At 37.7% G+C, this 16,173-nt stretch overlaps 2 protein-coding genes across 2 annotated transcripts in view; both read right to left on the bottom strand.

Moving 5' to 3' along the window:
• LOC121428025 (protein SFI1 homolog) overlaps positions 1 to 5,717 on the bottom strand; it is a 10,205-nt gene extending 4,488 nt beyond the window's left edge. The window contains exons 1-4 of the mRNA XM_041624600.1: positions 5,592 to 5,717; positions 4,672 to 4,854; positions 3,914 to 4,031; positions 211 to 355 (exon numbers count right to left, since the gene is read on the bottom strand). Coding sequence (XP_041480534.1) covers positions 211 to 355; positions 3,914 to 4,031; positions 4,672 to 4,854; positions 5,592 to 5,678 — 533 coding nt within the window. The 5' untranslated portion in view covers positions 5,679 to 5,717. The remainder of the gene's footprint in view (positions 1 to 210; positions 356 to 3,913; positions 4,032 to 4,671; positions 4,855 to 5,591) is intronic.
• Positions 5,718 to 6,132: 415 nt separating this feature from the next.
• Positions 6,133 to 16,173, bottom strand: part of LOC121427286 — a 65,018-nt gene continuing 54,977 nt past the window's right edge. Inside the window, exons 18-25 of the mRNA XM_041623623.1 lie at positions 14,417 to 15,755; positions 13,709 to 13,915; positions 11,047 to 11,190; positions 10,420 to 10,622; positions 9,828 to 9,918; positions 8,783 to 9,045; positions 7,835 to 8,087; positions 6,133 to 6,381 (exon numbers count right to left, since the gene is read on the bottom strand). Of these exons, the coding sequence (XP_041479557.1) occupies positions 6,133 to 6,381; positions 7,835 to 8,087; positions 8,783 to 9,045; positions 9,828 to 9,918; positions 10,420 to 10,622; positions 11,047 to 11,190; positions 13,709 to 13,915; positions 14,417 to 15,755 (2,749 nt within the window). The remainder of the gene's footprint in view (positions 6,382 to 7,834; positions 8,088 to 8,782; positions 9,046 to 9,827; positions 9,919 to 10,419; positions 10,623 to 11,046; positions 11,191 to 13,708; positions 13,916 to 14,416; positions 15,756 to 16,173) is intronic.

The following is a 16,173-nucleotide window of genomic DNA, read 5'->3' on the forward strand; positions in this document are numbered from 1 at the left end:
ATGAAGCTCATTTAGACAAGTACAAGACATTTGAACATGTAAATAAAAAAAAGCTGATTTAGGTAATTACAAAACACTGAAATAGGCTGATAATAATTAAGAAACCTTATTTAGATGAGATTGAGTACAAAACATTTGAATATGTTAATAAACATGCAGTAAGCTGATTTACAGTGTACAATACCCTGGAATATTGAAAGATGAACATACTTTCTCTGGATATGCATGTTGTGATGACCCCGAGCTGACCGCCTCAACCTGCACTCATCAAGCCACATAGCAAAGGTCATCTTGAGGGTGAAATGGTTCTTCCTAGTCTGAACACAATGCAGAATGATTCTTCTCCCAGATCGATCTAATAGTAATAATAATAATAATAAAAAATGATGATAATAATAATAACAATAACATATCTAAAGATAAAGCACAAGCTTTCAACTCTCTTTTTATCAATATGGCTAAAAATATTTCAGCATCAATTCCTAATTCAACTAAGTCATTCAAAGACTTTTTCACTACACCCTCCATGTCCTCTTGTTTCTGAATCCAACCTCTCCTGATGAAATTATTAATCTTTGCCATGAACTCAAATCATCTAAAGCAACTGGCCCAGATGATGTATTAACTTCTGTTTTGAAAAAATGTACACATTTTTTGTTGAACCTTTGTGTTGTATTTATAATAAATCTCTTGTATCAGGAGTATTCCCAAATAAACTTAAAACTGCCAAAGTTATTCCTTTACATAAGAAAGGTCCAGTTAACTGTAAAGAAATTTACAGGCTCATTGCACTTTTATCTACTTTTTCAAAATTACTCGAAAAAATAATGTATAAAAGAATTTATAAATTTTTATCCAAAAATAATCTTCTAGTTTCAGAACAATTTGGCTTCCGGAAAAAACATTCTACTTCTTTTAGCATATTAAATATTACAGATTATATATAAAGTAAATTTGATGAAGGTAAATTTTGCTGGGGGTTTTTATGGATCTTTCCAAAGCATTTGACACCATCGACCATATGGTATAAGAGGTGTAACTCTTGAATGGTTTAGAAGTTTTTTATTTGAAAGGAAACAGTATGTGATGGTCGATGGTGTAGCATCTGATTTTTCATATATAAAAACTGGTGTTCCACAAGGATTTGTGCTAGGGCCACTGTTATTTTTGTTGTATATAAATGACATTACACATACTTCAGATATTCTCAAATTTTCATTATTTGCTGATGATACTGCTGTCATTTCATCTCACAAAGATATAAATATTCTGATTTGTAATATTAATGTTGAATTAGAGAAACTAAGTGAATGGTATATTTGTAACAAACTCTTTTTAAATGCTGATTACATTACATAATATTTCATTCCAAACAGAAAAAAAGTTTCTTGTCAGGTTTCCCCTGTGTATATTAAAAATGATATTCTTAAGAAATTTAATATTGTAGAATTTCTAGGCATCAAACTTCATGAATCGCTTGATTGGTCTCACCACATTTCTCATGTTTGTTCTAAAATCTCAAGGGGAGTTGGTATTATAACACACTTTAGAAACACACTGCCAAAGAATATTTTATTAACTATTTATAACAGTATTATATTACCACATATCAATTATTGTAATATGATATGGGGCAACTCTATACAAAATTCATATTCTTCAAAAACGTGCTATCCGCATAATTACTCATTCTAACTATACAGTGCGTCCCAGAAAAAACGAAACCGAGGTTTAGCGATGATTTATCATAACTTAATCACAAATAAAATAGACAAATGACCTACCAATGTAAAGCTTAGAATCTCTTCTTTCATCTGATATTACTTAGACTATTTCTCCTTCACGCATGAGTGAGCAAAAACAATTTGAAGAGGGGATACCAAAAAGTCATTTGGCGGGTTGTATCTGGCTCTCAAAAGGAAAACCACATTTCTCAAAAGTTCAATATCTGCTCTTTAATTTGATACCTCAATTAAAGAAAATGGTCAAGAAATAACAAAGTTCTGGTTATTTGAAATAAGGCTTGGATTTCAATAATTTCATAAAATGAAGACGTTTCACAGGCTAGCGTTCAAACTCACTAGGCACTCCGTTTTGTTCACGATCAGCCATGCATTGAGTCTTTTGTTAACCATGCAATAGTTTCTGTGGGAAACCGGTGAAAACAGTTTACTTACTAAAATTATGGAAATTCAAGCCATATTTCAAATAACCAGAACTTTGTTATTTCTTGACCATTTTCTGTAATTGAGGTATCAAATTAAAGAGCAGATATTGAACTTTTAAGAATTGTGATTTTGTTTTTTAAATTAAGATATCCCCCGCCAAATGAGTTTTTGGTATCCATTCTTCAAATTGTTTTTGCTCACTCATGCGTAAATAAGGAATAATTTAAGTAATATCAGATGAAAGAGGAGATTCTAAGCTTTACAATGGTAGGTCATTTGTCTATTTTATTTGTGATTAAGTTATGATAAATCGTCGCTAAACCTCGGTTTCGTTTTTTCTGGGACGCACTGTATAAGACACCAAGTACTCCTCTGTTTTGTGACCTAAAATGTTTGACTGTTTTTGATCTTGTAACAGTAAACAATTTAATATTTATGTTCAATTTTCATAAAAAAGAATTTCCATCAATATTCAATGATATGTTTAAAACAAATTCTTTTTATCATTCTTATGCTACCAGAAACAAATCAAAATTTCTTATTCCTTTTGCACGTACCTCATTAACCCAACATACAATAAGATTTCAGGGTGTTCATGATTGGAATTTGTTACCTTATGCTGTGAAAAGTTCTTCAACTTTAATGAGATTCAAATACTTATGTAAACAATTATTGTTTAAACGTTTGATGTGCTCTGAGTAGAGGGTATTCTTTCTCCCTCTCGATCTCTATCTTCCCTCTGTCTTTCTTTCTCCCTATCTCTCCTTTTCTTTTTCTATCGCTTCCTTCTCTTTCTTACTCTTTGTTAACCTCTCAATGTTCTACATATGGGTGTGTGTTGGTGTGACTGTGTGTGTATGAGACACTTTTTTTGTCTGCTTTACGTTTTAACAATGTAAAATCTGTTTTGTTTTGTTTATGATTGTACAGGGCCCCATCCTCACAAGCTATGCTTTTCTTGGGGTCCTTCCGATTTTTAGTTATGAATTTTGTATGTATTTATTTTAATTGAGTTTTTAATGGAAAATAAATGAACTGAACTGAATTGAACTGAACAATAATAATAATATAATAATAATAATAATAATGATAATAATAATAATGATAATAATAATAATGACAATAATAATAATAATAATGATAATAATAATAATGATAATAATAATATGTCTATTTATATAGTGCAGTAACTATGTGCATATACTCAACTGCGCGTTGATACTTGGCATCATATTATTACCTCGGCTGTAGCTGAGCCGCCATATCAATAGGCGCTAAAGCGTTCAAGGAAAAATCCTACCGGGTACCGATTCACCTCACCTGGGTCGAGTGCAGCACAATGTGGACAAATTTTTTGCTGAAGGAAATTACACCATGGCTGGGATTCGAACCCACGACCCTCTGTTTCAAAGTTCAGAGACTAATCCACTGGGCCACAACGCTCCACAATAATAATAATAATAAAACAATAATTACAACAAAAACAACAACAATGATGATGACGATGATGATGAAAATAATGATAATAATAATGATATGATGATGACAACAACAATGATGTCCTATTATACAGCACTTCATACATTGGACTGGCATCTCTAAATGCTTAACAGATATATTATGACCAGAGCTGCCAAATTTAAAGACGCTTCATATCTAGAGATTCGGCACAAATTTTACAATGCTACATTCCAAATTCGGGGCACAGACTAATCAATGGGCATGTGGTGACCTGACATGCTAACCTCTGGCCCAGGTGTGTAAGGCATGGAAGGACTGCATCAGAAGGGACTTCTCTCCATCTCTTCTCATGATTGCAGCTTTCTGATGATTGGCAAGTGATCTCCTCCATGTTTGCCAAGTCTGTAAGAAGAAGAGTGAGAGAAAGAGACTGTTATTGCCAATTTGTAATATTAAGTTTTATGAAATCGGCCCCAAATCTATGCTAGTGGGTCTATTTTACTAAATCATAAAAAAAAAATGTTAGCATCTTGATCAATTACTATACAGGGTTTACATGAAGAATATCTACACCAATTTGGCTTTATAAGAATATTAAGGCTTAATAATAATAATAATAATAATAGCGGCATATTTACCCAGGGTGGCCACTTCAGTTCCGAAAACTTAATTGATATTCATTTTCATTATGAGGGTGCGTCGTGGTCTAAGACTCTTGTCTTTTAATCTGAAGGACGTTGGATTGATTCCTAGCCATGGTGTGTTCTCCTTCAGCAAGAAATGTACCCACATTGTGCTGCACTCAACCCAGGTGCGGTAAATGGGTACCGGCAGGAAGTAATTCCTTAAAAAGCTATGAGCACCGTAATAGGTAGACTAGCATAACTGGGGTAATGTAGAAGTGCCTTGAGCACCTATAGCAAGGTGGATACATGCGCTTTACAAATCCTATATTATTTTTATTTATCATTTGCATAGGTTTTTTTTTAATTTTTAATGATTGATTCTAACTCCTGTATAAATCTCTACATACTGTTCTTACCTGTAATAAAAGCCTATGATTGTAGCTATGCTCTGTCCGTCTCTCACGACAGAGAAGGCGCCATGTGAGGAATGCATAAGAGAGTGACCTCCCTTCCAGTTGACCTTTGACCTTTACCGCTGTGATGTGAAGGTTGGTCATGTGACACTGCCTATCTTTCCACTTTCTGAAGTACACTTGCAACTGAAATGAGAAAAGAACAAGGATCAGGGATGTGAGTTATCACAGTTAAAAAGAGCCGAAAACACTAAAGAATTGAAAATAGCTGAAATTAAACTGAAAATCAAAAGCAAACACAGCAGGGGAGCGTTTCATCAATATTTTCATCCGACAAGTTGTCAGATCTAACATCTTTCCTTGATTCTGATTGGCTGAGAGGTACTGTTCCTATGGTAACTGTCGGATAAAACATCTGACAAGTCCTTTCATGAAACACCCCCCTGAAATCAGCTGAACTCTCACATCCCTGATGGACTTACACTATATCAGTCACAGCTACGTTGTTGATTGCATGCATTATCAAGTAATTGGAAACCACAAATGCCACTTAAATTCCCAATATGTAGTAGGGGAAAATCAGATCGATCGTGGCAATGGGAGGATTGTAGAGGTGTTGTGGCTCAGTGGATAAGTCTCCGGACTTTAAACCACAGGGTCCAGGGTTCAAATCCCACTGCAGCACTTGTGTCCTTCAGCAAGGCGTTTATATACAATTTGCCACTCTCCACCCACGTGTAGTAAAAGGGTATCCTGTAGGAAGGAATTCCTTCAATTCTCGAGCGTCCGATCAGGGTAGCCGTACTTAAGTCGGGTTAATAGTATGCAGCGATGAGAACATTTGCATTATTTAATTGTTGCATATTATTATTATTTATTCAAAAGGGATTTATTTCAGTCATATATTAAACAAAGATAATTACCATTGTCTTCCTCTTCTGAGATGCCAACTGTTTTTCCAAGGTGCAATGTTCCCGAGATCTCCGAAGTAGCTCTTTCAATCCTTGCATGGCTCTAATAGGAAACAAGGAAGAAAGATAATAGGGGGAATAAAATTCATGTATTTCATGATAATTGCATGACTGTTCAGAGGTAGAGGAAGAAAAATATCAGAACCATCAAAATGGCATGAGAATTTCCAGAGAACAAGTGCTGTTCAGGCAAATGCATTTGCTTATGTAAGTTTACAAGATTACTTTGTAATTATTATTAAGAATTCATCTTGACTGAGCCATTGACATGTAATAGCCGGTGGTTAAGCCACCCAGCAAGCAGAAAATGGCAGGTTAAAAATCTGGCTGGTTCCAAAAATATTTCTGACTTATTTTGAAGATCAAACATGTGATCTTATTCACAGACTAATAAATTTCATTTATATGTAGGAGCAAGAATGTAATATCTTTACATTATGCATATCTCTAGAACAGTTTTAAAGAATGGCCCATGTACACATAAACAAACAATTTATCCTTGCCTTTTGAGAAGTCTGTTGCTATAGTAACGATTGGCAAGCTGACAGCTGACCTGTGACCTCTGCCATAGTACAAAGGTTTGTTTGAGTTTTCTCTCCTCCAATGACCTTTGAAACAGGTTCATAATCTCCATCAACTCTCTTGACCTCCTCACCAAATGTCGCCAGTGGGTGGCAGCAGACAGGGCTACCTGCTTTCTCCTTTTTGCTTCTAAGAGTCCATTTCGCCATATCAAAAAAGCCTGAGGTGATGCGTGAAATTAAACAGAAATTACAGCTTATGCTGCTTGAAAGAAAACTTCTAAAAAATCCTACCTAAATTGAAATATAAAAAAATTTATGGCTTCATTCAAAGTTATTGGACTCATGAATGAAATAGCCTGCTCAATCATAGCACAATGTGACAAAAACATTTATCCACATCAAACACTTTTTTAATACGCACGGTAAATTAAGCATAATTTTCGTACAGGCCAACTTCATAAACTATTTGTCAATCGATGGATTTTAAAACCACCTTTGAGAATTCGGGCCAATATGGAATTGTCCAGCATAATGATCCCTGCCCCATCCTCCCTCTGTTTGCTGTCATTAGAGACTTTTAGGAGCAGTGAACGTGAGCATCTTCAACACAGTTGTCAAGCCGGTCCTCCTATATGGTGCAGAAACATGGAGAACTACTGTTGCCATTATTAGGAAAATACAGACCTTCATCAATACTTGTCTTAGGCGTATCCTCAGAATTTTCTGGCCTGAGGTAATTAGTAACCAAGACTTGTGGGAGATTGCTCATCAGCAACCCATTGAGGCAGAGCTCTTGCAGAGACGATGGCGGTGGATTGGCCACACCCTACGGAAACCAATGCCTAATATTACTAGACAGGCATTGACTTGGAATCCTCAAGGAAAAAGGAAGAGGGGAAGGCCTCGTAACTCATGGCGCAGAGACATGGAGGCAGATGTTAAGAGGATGGGCCGCACATGGAAAGAACTGGAGACGCTGGCTCAGGACCGCTCTGCCTGGAGGAACTTGGTTGACGGCCTATGTCCCAGGAGGGGCGATAGGCGTAAGTAAAGTAAAAGTAAGAACGAGAGCGACGTAGCAGTCCTCTAATCGTTCGCGTCAACATCGTCGTCTGCCCTCGTTCACTACTGATAGGATGACTTTAGATTTCCTCGACGTGTACGTCGCGATAGCGACAGCGCGATAACCAGCGGGTTATGACACGCTGCCCGACCTGGAAGATCTGGCGTACCATCGCCTGGTGACCCGGTCGGGTGATGTGAAAGTGCAACTTGTGCACACTTGCCCTTTCACTTGCTTTGATTCCTTTTTACGCGAGCTAGGATATATATCGATGCATATTTTGGAGATCAGAAAGCAATTTCAAATATGATAAACATAATGCATCATACAACTTACATTAATTTTGTGAAAAAGTCACTGAAAACTGTGTTTTAAAAGGGAAAGGTTGAACTTCATGCCGAGCTTGAGCGGTTAAATGACGTCACTCACGTGCACGTCGACTATGATTTAGGAGAACCGCAAAATGGATGTTGCTAGGATCTTGATTCTGATAGTGGACGTGCGTGAGGACCTGAGGCGAATGGAACGTCAAAAAATGACGTCATCTCGTACCAGTTGACTATGTCGACGTGCATTTCTAAAGTGCTCATTGTCCGTATCATAATTACCTCATGCAGAAGTTTTTGTCTTTCACGCCGCCTTCCCACTGTAAATGTCTTCCACGTAGCAAGTACCTCTGCCAGCATTCTCCTTGCCTGTCTGCACTCCTGCATTTGAGCAAACTTGCTGGCATTGTACTCCATCTGCCAGCGTCTGAAGCAAGAGGACAGTACCTTGTGATTCTTCCGAGACAGGATGGACTGCATGATCACTCTGTGTTGCTTTGCATGAAGGGCTACTGACCTCCATCCATGGAAAGTCCTAAAAGATAAAAAGAACGGAGTAAACCTCAATATAAACAGGAGCACATTGAGATCAACACAATCAATGGAATATTCTGCAGCACAAACAACAACTTAAATCCATTTACACCATAATGTCTTAATATTATTATTTTTGAAATTATTATTATTAAAATTATGTACTGATATTTACAAATTGTGAATGAACTGACCTGATAAAACTTGATTGTACATCTTCTCAAATGTTCACTACTATTATCTCCGCAGCTACTACTTTTATACTACAAAAATATTACATTTACTACTGCTCCTTATATTATTACAGCTTTCATCACCATTTCCATCAAATATTGGTGTTTCTCAGGGTTATGTATTTGGTACAATCTTCTTCACCTTGCTATGGGGGGGCATTATGTGATGTCCCCTTTTAAGATCTTGCTGCAAATAAGGTGATCACGATGAAAGTTTGCAAGTTGGTAGAGAATAATGTAATCTAAGCGATTGCAAAGGTAAATTTTACTAAATCAGCCTCTAATGTGTGGGCACGATGATGTCAATGCACAAGGTTTATTGTACCTTTTGGAAATCATTTTAATTTTTCTCTTTTTAAAAATGGTTAAATCGATAAATGGAATGAAATTAATGAATTTCCACACTGAATCTTCCAGTCTTAATCATTTTCTCTAAAAGCAGAAACAAAGGATCTTCTCTCACCTCAGAAGCATCTTCCTATCATGGAACGCTTGCCCTCGTCTCCATTTCCCCACCTCCTGTTTCCATGACAACCAAGCCCATTTCAAGATTGCCGCATCCCGCCGTTGCACCACAACCTGATGTGCGAGGCGGAGTCCTTTCGATGTCTCCGCCCACCCATGCCACGCCCTGATGATGAGGCAGAGATGGTTGTGGGCTGCCCCTTGGTAGTGCGTATGGATCAGGTCTTGTTTGGCAAGCTGTGACTTCCAGTGTTTGAAAGCCTGCAATGAAACGGGTTCCATGACATTTGCTCCAGTGACAGTTGCTCCGATAAAAAATCAGCACGTAAAGCTAAACATGAATCTTAACCTCCCAAACTAAATAAACCCTTATCCTTATCTTTACATTATTCTGAAATGAATAATCTAACCTCACTCTAACCCTTTGCCCTCTAAGGCCGGAGCACATGGTGCAGGAGCAAGTGTCGTGTCACCTTGAATAATCATATAGCCCGATTGCCTCTCACCCACCCATGACTACATTGACATGGAGGTTTCTCCAAGAACATCCCTTAACATATCTGATTTTACAAGAAAGTCTTTTGGGTAACTCTCTAACATCAAATGACCTCTGACCTCGTCGTGACCTCCGACAGCAAAGCTACATGATGTTACCCAGAGTGCACCTGTTAGTCAAGTTTGGTTGCCGTTGGACTAACAGTTGTCAAGTTATAAGGGAGTTCTGTGGGTGAACTTTAACATTTGAAATAAAATGATATTTGGCCTTTAATTGCGCTTTGCAGTTATATATCGTTGTGAAAAATAGATTAGCATATTAACAAACTTTACAAAAATATATGAGCATAATTACACACTTTACAAAAATAGATTAGCATATTGCCTAACTTTGCTTTCTGCTTGTTCCCTTTTTTTTCCTTGAATCAATGAATTCTATCAAATAACAAATTTTATCTCATATACACAAAGTGTATATTTTAAAGGTGTCGAAAATGAAATAATTTCTGATTGAATTGAATGGAATTAAAATGAATTGAAATTCTCACCATTTTCTTTAGTCTTGCTTCTAGGAAGTTCTTGGCAGCTTCCTCTCTCCATTTTCTGTCTTTACTCCAGCTCAGCCAAGCAATCACGCACCTATATGTAACAAAAAGACACACACAAAAATTTGAGCCTCTTCCAATTCTAACCAAGTACGACCAAAGACCACAATTGTGGTTTGGCCTTATAAATATTGATAATCCATGTACAATCTCTCTAACTGAAAATGCAGCTTTGTCCAGGATATACCAAACATTTTTTTAAAAATAAAGTTTGCACAGTGTTTATTTCTTCTGTATTCATTATGGTAAAATATGGAAACTTTATAAAATAATTTAATTGTGAGATTTTTAATTCCCCAATTTGGACAAGAAGATATTGCCTTTGTTTCACTAAAAACACTTGCCAGACACTGACTTTTAATTGCCCAAGGCAATCCAAAATTGGGCAAGTGCTTATGTTGCACCCTGAAAAGGTATCTTTATCTTTGTTGTTCTGAATCAACAGAGATTACATGTATAAAGAACAAAAATGACATTTCATTTTCTAAGAAATCAGCATTTCCTCTCGATTCTGTGCAAATCAGGAAGAATTTACCTCTTGAGTATGACCTTTGACCTGTAGGAATCAACCTCTTGTAGCTGCCTCCATCTCAATCTCCAGAACATCAAACATTCTTTCACATTATTTTTGTGGATCTGGGTTTGAAAGGCGGTACAGTTGTGAGACATGAGCTGTGATTGGCTGAAATGGGCACTCCAGGTAGGCCTTGGGCCAATAGGATATGAGCTCTGCAGGAACTGTGATTTGAGAGGAACACGAAATACAGCTGTTAGGTCTCATGGAGTGAATATCAGGATTTTTGGTCTGGTTGCTCCAAACGTTGTGCTTCATCATCGTCTTCATCATCATCATCATTACCATCATCATCTTCATCATCACCATTATCATTGTGACCATTATCATTAGAATCATAAATATCCAATATTATGCAATAACAGAATGTAGCAAGCCAGGTCAAAGATGTCATTTTTAACTAGACGGGTTGATATCATCACCACCGTCATTTGACATCATCATCATCATATCAAATTTCTAATTCATCATCAAACTTTTTATTTACAACAAAGTTAAAATCTTCAGACAACAATATTGCTTCATTCCTTTTCTTCCTATCCAATCAAAGAGATCACAAGATGAAGACCTTGAGACAAGTGAACTTACATGTTCTTTCCATGTCCTCCAACTTGATTTGAGCAGTGAACGTGATGCATGCTGCTCAGCTCTGGAAGTCTGTCTCTCTTCCTCTGACTCTCTCTCCTTCATATATGACCAGGTTCTGAAGTACTTCTCCAGTAACCTCTTGTTCTAAAATGAAATGAGCAAACTTACAGATAAACTGTGGCTCGGGTATAACAACATAAAATCAAATTTTCACCGAATTAAGATAAATTCACAAAGAAATAAAAACAAGGCAAAAGCAATTTTGTGTCTTGCCCACTTAAGAAAATAACCAGAAATATCGTGATTTGCGAGGGCACGCAACAGAATTGTATCGAAACTTCATCGTGAAATGACTGGGATGGAATAACACTTGTCATAAGAGCCTTGTGCATGTATACTTTATTGTTGACATCAAAATGACCTTTGACCTTACCATGTGACCTCCCACTGCAGCAAAAGACGCAGGTCACCTCGGTACATCTACCATCCAAATTTTGGTTGAAAAGCAACTTACGGTTGCGGAGTTAGGTGTCATAAGAGAGACTTGCATGTAAACTCTAACGTTGACCTGAAAATGACCTTTTGACCTTACCACGTGATCCCTGACTGTAGTATAACATGCAGGTTCCCCAAGACTATCTACCATTTAAGTTTGGTTGAAAAGCGACATACGGTTGTGGAGTTATGTGTTATTAGATTTGTGACGGATGACGGACGGATGACGTTTGGATCCCTAAGTCTCGCCTTCACCTCTGGTGGGCGAGACAAAAAACCAATGATATATGCCAAACAATTTTGTAGGAAACTATATAATCACCTTGTAATGAACAAATGAAGATGGGAAAATTTTAAGATAAATGCCTGTCCTTTTATAGGGTGGTCATACAGTTTTAAATTTTTGTGTTAGCTACATGTAAACCAGGAAAAGCACTTGATGAGAATATAATTTATGTATATGACATGAATGTAATTTTAAGCAAGCATGAATTATTTTAATCAAGCTTTGTTGTTAATAAATAAGCATTCTGATGTATGATAAACTCCTAAAGATTGCTTCAAACCATTTCCTAGTGAAAATAGATTTTCAATACCAGAACTCGATCTATGCTTTAAAATCAAGGGTCATTTCAGAGGGGATCAGTACTACAGATCAGCTTCCCATAAAATCTTGTGATTTGTACAAGAAGCAAGCCGATCACAATGCATCTACACCAGTTTGCTGACCCCTCTTGGTGACCTTTGGGGTCAAAGATATCATTGGCCATAATAGGCCATTGAACTATGCTTGAGACCTTGACCTTCTTCTTTTCCTCAAAAGAAGCACATGGATACATGTAAACCTTGTGGCCTTCTAAACAAGGCTTGTCCTCCTTCCAGTCTCCTTAACTCTTTGCACGCTGAATTAACTCTTTAGGGAAAAATAACGACGATTGTTTCCATATTATTTTCTTAAATTCAAGATCTAATTTAAATACAAGTAGCAATTTATCAGCTTGATTTTGAGGACCACCTAGTAGATGAGTTCAGCTTATGACCAGTTTTTCTCCAATTCAAAAAGTCCGTTGGCTATGTTGACTGCCAACTGCTGCGTGTATCTCCTACACACACGCTACTATTAGCTGCACATACCTTGTACACACTGTATGTAGGTCATGCTGTGTTCATCTGGAGTTATTGTGTTGTGTTGCACAGATTCGCTTTATACACATAGTCATTGAAACCAACTCCCAAATATTTTCAAACTTTGGTTTACATCTCCAAGGTTTTAGAATTGATCCTGTAGACATAATACTTTGAAACTATTGGGATGGGATTTTTACACTTTAAGCCTAATCTAGGCAATTTTCAAGAACTAAACTGAGAATTTTTTAAATCAGAACAAAGTGCAATGATTACTTTAAGTGACATGAGAAAGGTTTAACGAACCGATGGTTCAAATTCTGATCTCTGGTTTAATTCAAATTCTAGTCTTAAGTTGTGGTTTAAGTATGGATAGCAAATTGTGGAACAGATCTCCGAGATTAGAGGTTGAATTCATCAGCTTATCTGGCTTTCCTAACATTCACAACCATGTGAAGATAATTAACAAAAGAGTTTACTTTAGCATTAAGGCATGGAAAAAGAAATAAATTGAATAAACATAAGAAGTGTACAATGTAAATGAAATCAACATTTTTAGCTTCTCATAATTTTCGTTATGACCTAGACTATAGTCCATGTAAACTGGACTTCAGGGTCCTGTAACACAAAGTTGAGCAATTAATCATACCTTTGATTTTTATGATTAATTTTACATTGTAGTCAATGCAATTAATCGTAAAAAACATGTTCTATGATTATTAAGCTATATGTGTTTACATTGCCCCCAGAATATGGGTCAATGACTATTAATCATCTGGGGGCACCGTGGTCTAGTGGTAATGACTCTTGTCTTTCAATCAGAAGGGGGTGGGTTCGAAACCCAACCATCGCATGTTTTCCTTCAGAAAGAAATTTACCCACATTGTGCTACACTCAACCCTGGTGAGGTGAATGGGTACCTGGCATGATTGATTCCTTAAATGCACCAAGCGCCTTAAGCAGCTGGAGCTACAGCCAGGTGATATATATATTACACCACTGAATAGGCGCCTCATAAATGTTAACTTATCATTATCATTACCTGGAAGTTGCAAGCAAGCTGGCGATCACTGCTATGTTGTCTCCATAGTTGGAATGCAGCTCTCAGGTCAGCATCGTTCATCCTGCCTTCGACCAGGGATCTATACTGTCTATGAATCCTCTTCATACGGGTGTACTCCAGCCACTGGTAGAAAGCAGCACTGGCAGGCCATAGCCGAAGACGAAGGATGATAGACGTCAGATAGACCTGTAAAACAATTATAGCACAGTGATACCCGTCTATAGTGACCCCCCTTGAGAAACACCAAAATGTGTCCTTTGTAGACAGGTGGCTGCTATAGACAGGTTCCTAAACACAGAATCTGCCACAAAGGTAAGAAGTCACAATAAGCAGGAGGCTGCTATGGACAGGTGGCCACTAACAGGTTTGACTATATTACTCATGTTGTAAGCTTCTTTTTATTAAATGTCATCTCATATGCATATATAATGAGTTAGACCAAGATATTTTAGAGTCTCCCTTTTCTTATGACCACGAATATCTGTTCAACAAAGATGTAAATATCATCATTAACAAATTAAGGACCAGCAGGCATTTATTCCTTTTACATGGCACATTCATCAGTGATTATCACCGAGTCATTTGCCCTCAGCCAATCAGAGGCAAGGATTTTAGTAGCTTATAGCAGTTGTCAGTGAAAATCACTGACTGCATGTTTAAAAAAAACCCTGATTATTACTGACTAACCTTTTTATTGTTGATGGCTTTCAGTGTATGATGACTTGTGATATAAGATGTTGACTTTCCTGGAGTAAGCAACAAGCTCTCAGATCCATGAACACTACTTCTGATGTCTTCATCTACATCCTCCCAGTTTTGCCCATCATCAATGACATCATCTTCCACCTTGAGATTAACTTCAGCTGCAACATTCACCGATCCTCCATTGGTACCCATTATATTCCTACCAGTGTAAAGAATGCCATTTGAAAGTCTCTCGATAGCATCGCCAGGTTGTCTCTGAATGCCTTCAAATCTGGACGAAGCTGAGCCATCCTGATGACTGAGTGGACTTAAGCCATTCCGTACTGTTGACACATCATGGATGGTTTCCCTGGAACATCCTGGAGACGCTCTATGTTCCTCAAGGAAAATGGAGTCATCCCCTGTGTTTCCTAGATGGTCCAATGTTGAAGACTTTGGCATGGGGAATCCAAACCACTCATCTCTGTTCTGGGATGCACTGTTGTTATTGTTCTTGTGTGGAGATAGCTGTAACACATCACTTACGAGGGCACAGTCTTTGGAGCTCTTCATGGGAGGGCTGTCACTGGTGGCAGCGATCTGCCATTCGCCATTTGAGATTACCGTGACCCCACTGGCATGGTAACCACTGTCAGTGACAGAGGAGATGCCTTTGCAGCTGCGATGAGAGTCTACGCTACTACCGGATGACTCCACATCTTGATATCCACTGATGTCTGACCCGTCACCAAAATCTCCCTGACCGTTGACCTCAGAGTATATTTGTGAAGGAAAATCTCTGTTCTCCTCATCACTGCTGAGGATGCCTGGGCGTAGATTCTGGAGAGGGGACGGAGTTCCGCTGGTGTGTTCCAGTGAGGCGCCCATGAAGGAATCTTTTCCGGGTGGAAGCATACCTCTTGCATCGATATCATCAGAAGGCCTACACCACTCAGATGGCCCAGGGACCCTCTTGTTCATCATGGACCACTCAGTTGGACCAAGAACCGTCTTGCTCATCGTGGAATGGAAGAACTCTGTAGAGGTCTCTTCCAGGAGATGAACAGACACTTCTCTCAAAGGTGATGGAGATGATGCATATGAAGATGGTGTCCCATGAGCCTGAAGCTGCAATATCGACTCTGCTGATGATGACGATGATGACAATAATGAGCAGGAAGGTGATTGTTCTGGAAAGTCTGGACTCTCGAGAGAGCTGCATGATTCATTCAACCTGGAGTGAAATCTCTCTACAGCTGCATACATACTTTGCTGTGTGTACCGATGCCATGAATGAAACGCTTCCTTCAGCATGCGATGTTGATGATTCTTAGCAAGTGACCTGCAATGATAAGAAAGAAATATTCTGAGAACCGTGTACAGCACTAGTGGTGATTGTTTTATACTTACCTATGTAATGACTACCAAAATATGCCTCGTGGCTCAATCACTTTTCATAACAGGTTATTGGGAACATGGGCTAAGAGATAAACATTTTTTCATGATACATTTTTCATTTTCAATTTTTTAATTCATAATAAAGTGACACAACTACATATCTCAAACATTTACAGACAAATAGCCATAGGAGAATTGAATCTATCAAATAAATTGTGAAACATTTGAAAAAATTTAAGTAGTTTTAAAGCTAAGTTCGAGTTCTGGTAAAGAAATATAATTTCGATAGGCATTGGTTGCAAGCAATCCTTAAGTATATATTATCATACGCCAGAATGCATATTTAGAACAAATTTTAATAA

This window comes from Lytechinus variegatus, chromosome 14 (genome assembly GCF_018143015.1).
Source record: "Lytechinus variegatus isolate NC3 chromosome 14, Lvar_3.0, whole genome shotgun sequence".
In the NCBI taxonomy this organism is placed as follows: Eukaryota; Metazoa; Echinodermata; class Echinoidea; order Temnopleuroida; family Toxopneustidae; genus Lytechinus; species Lytechinus variegatus.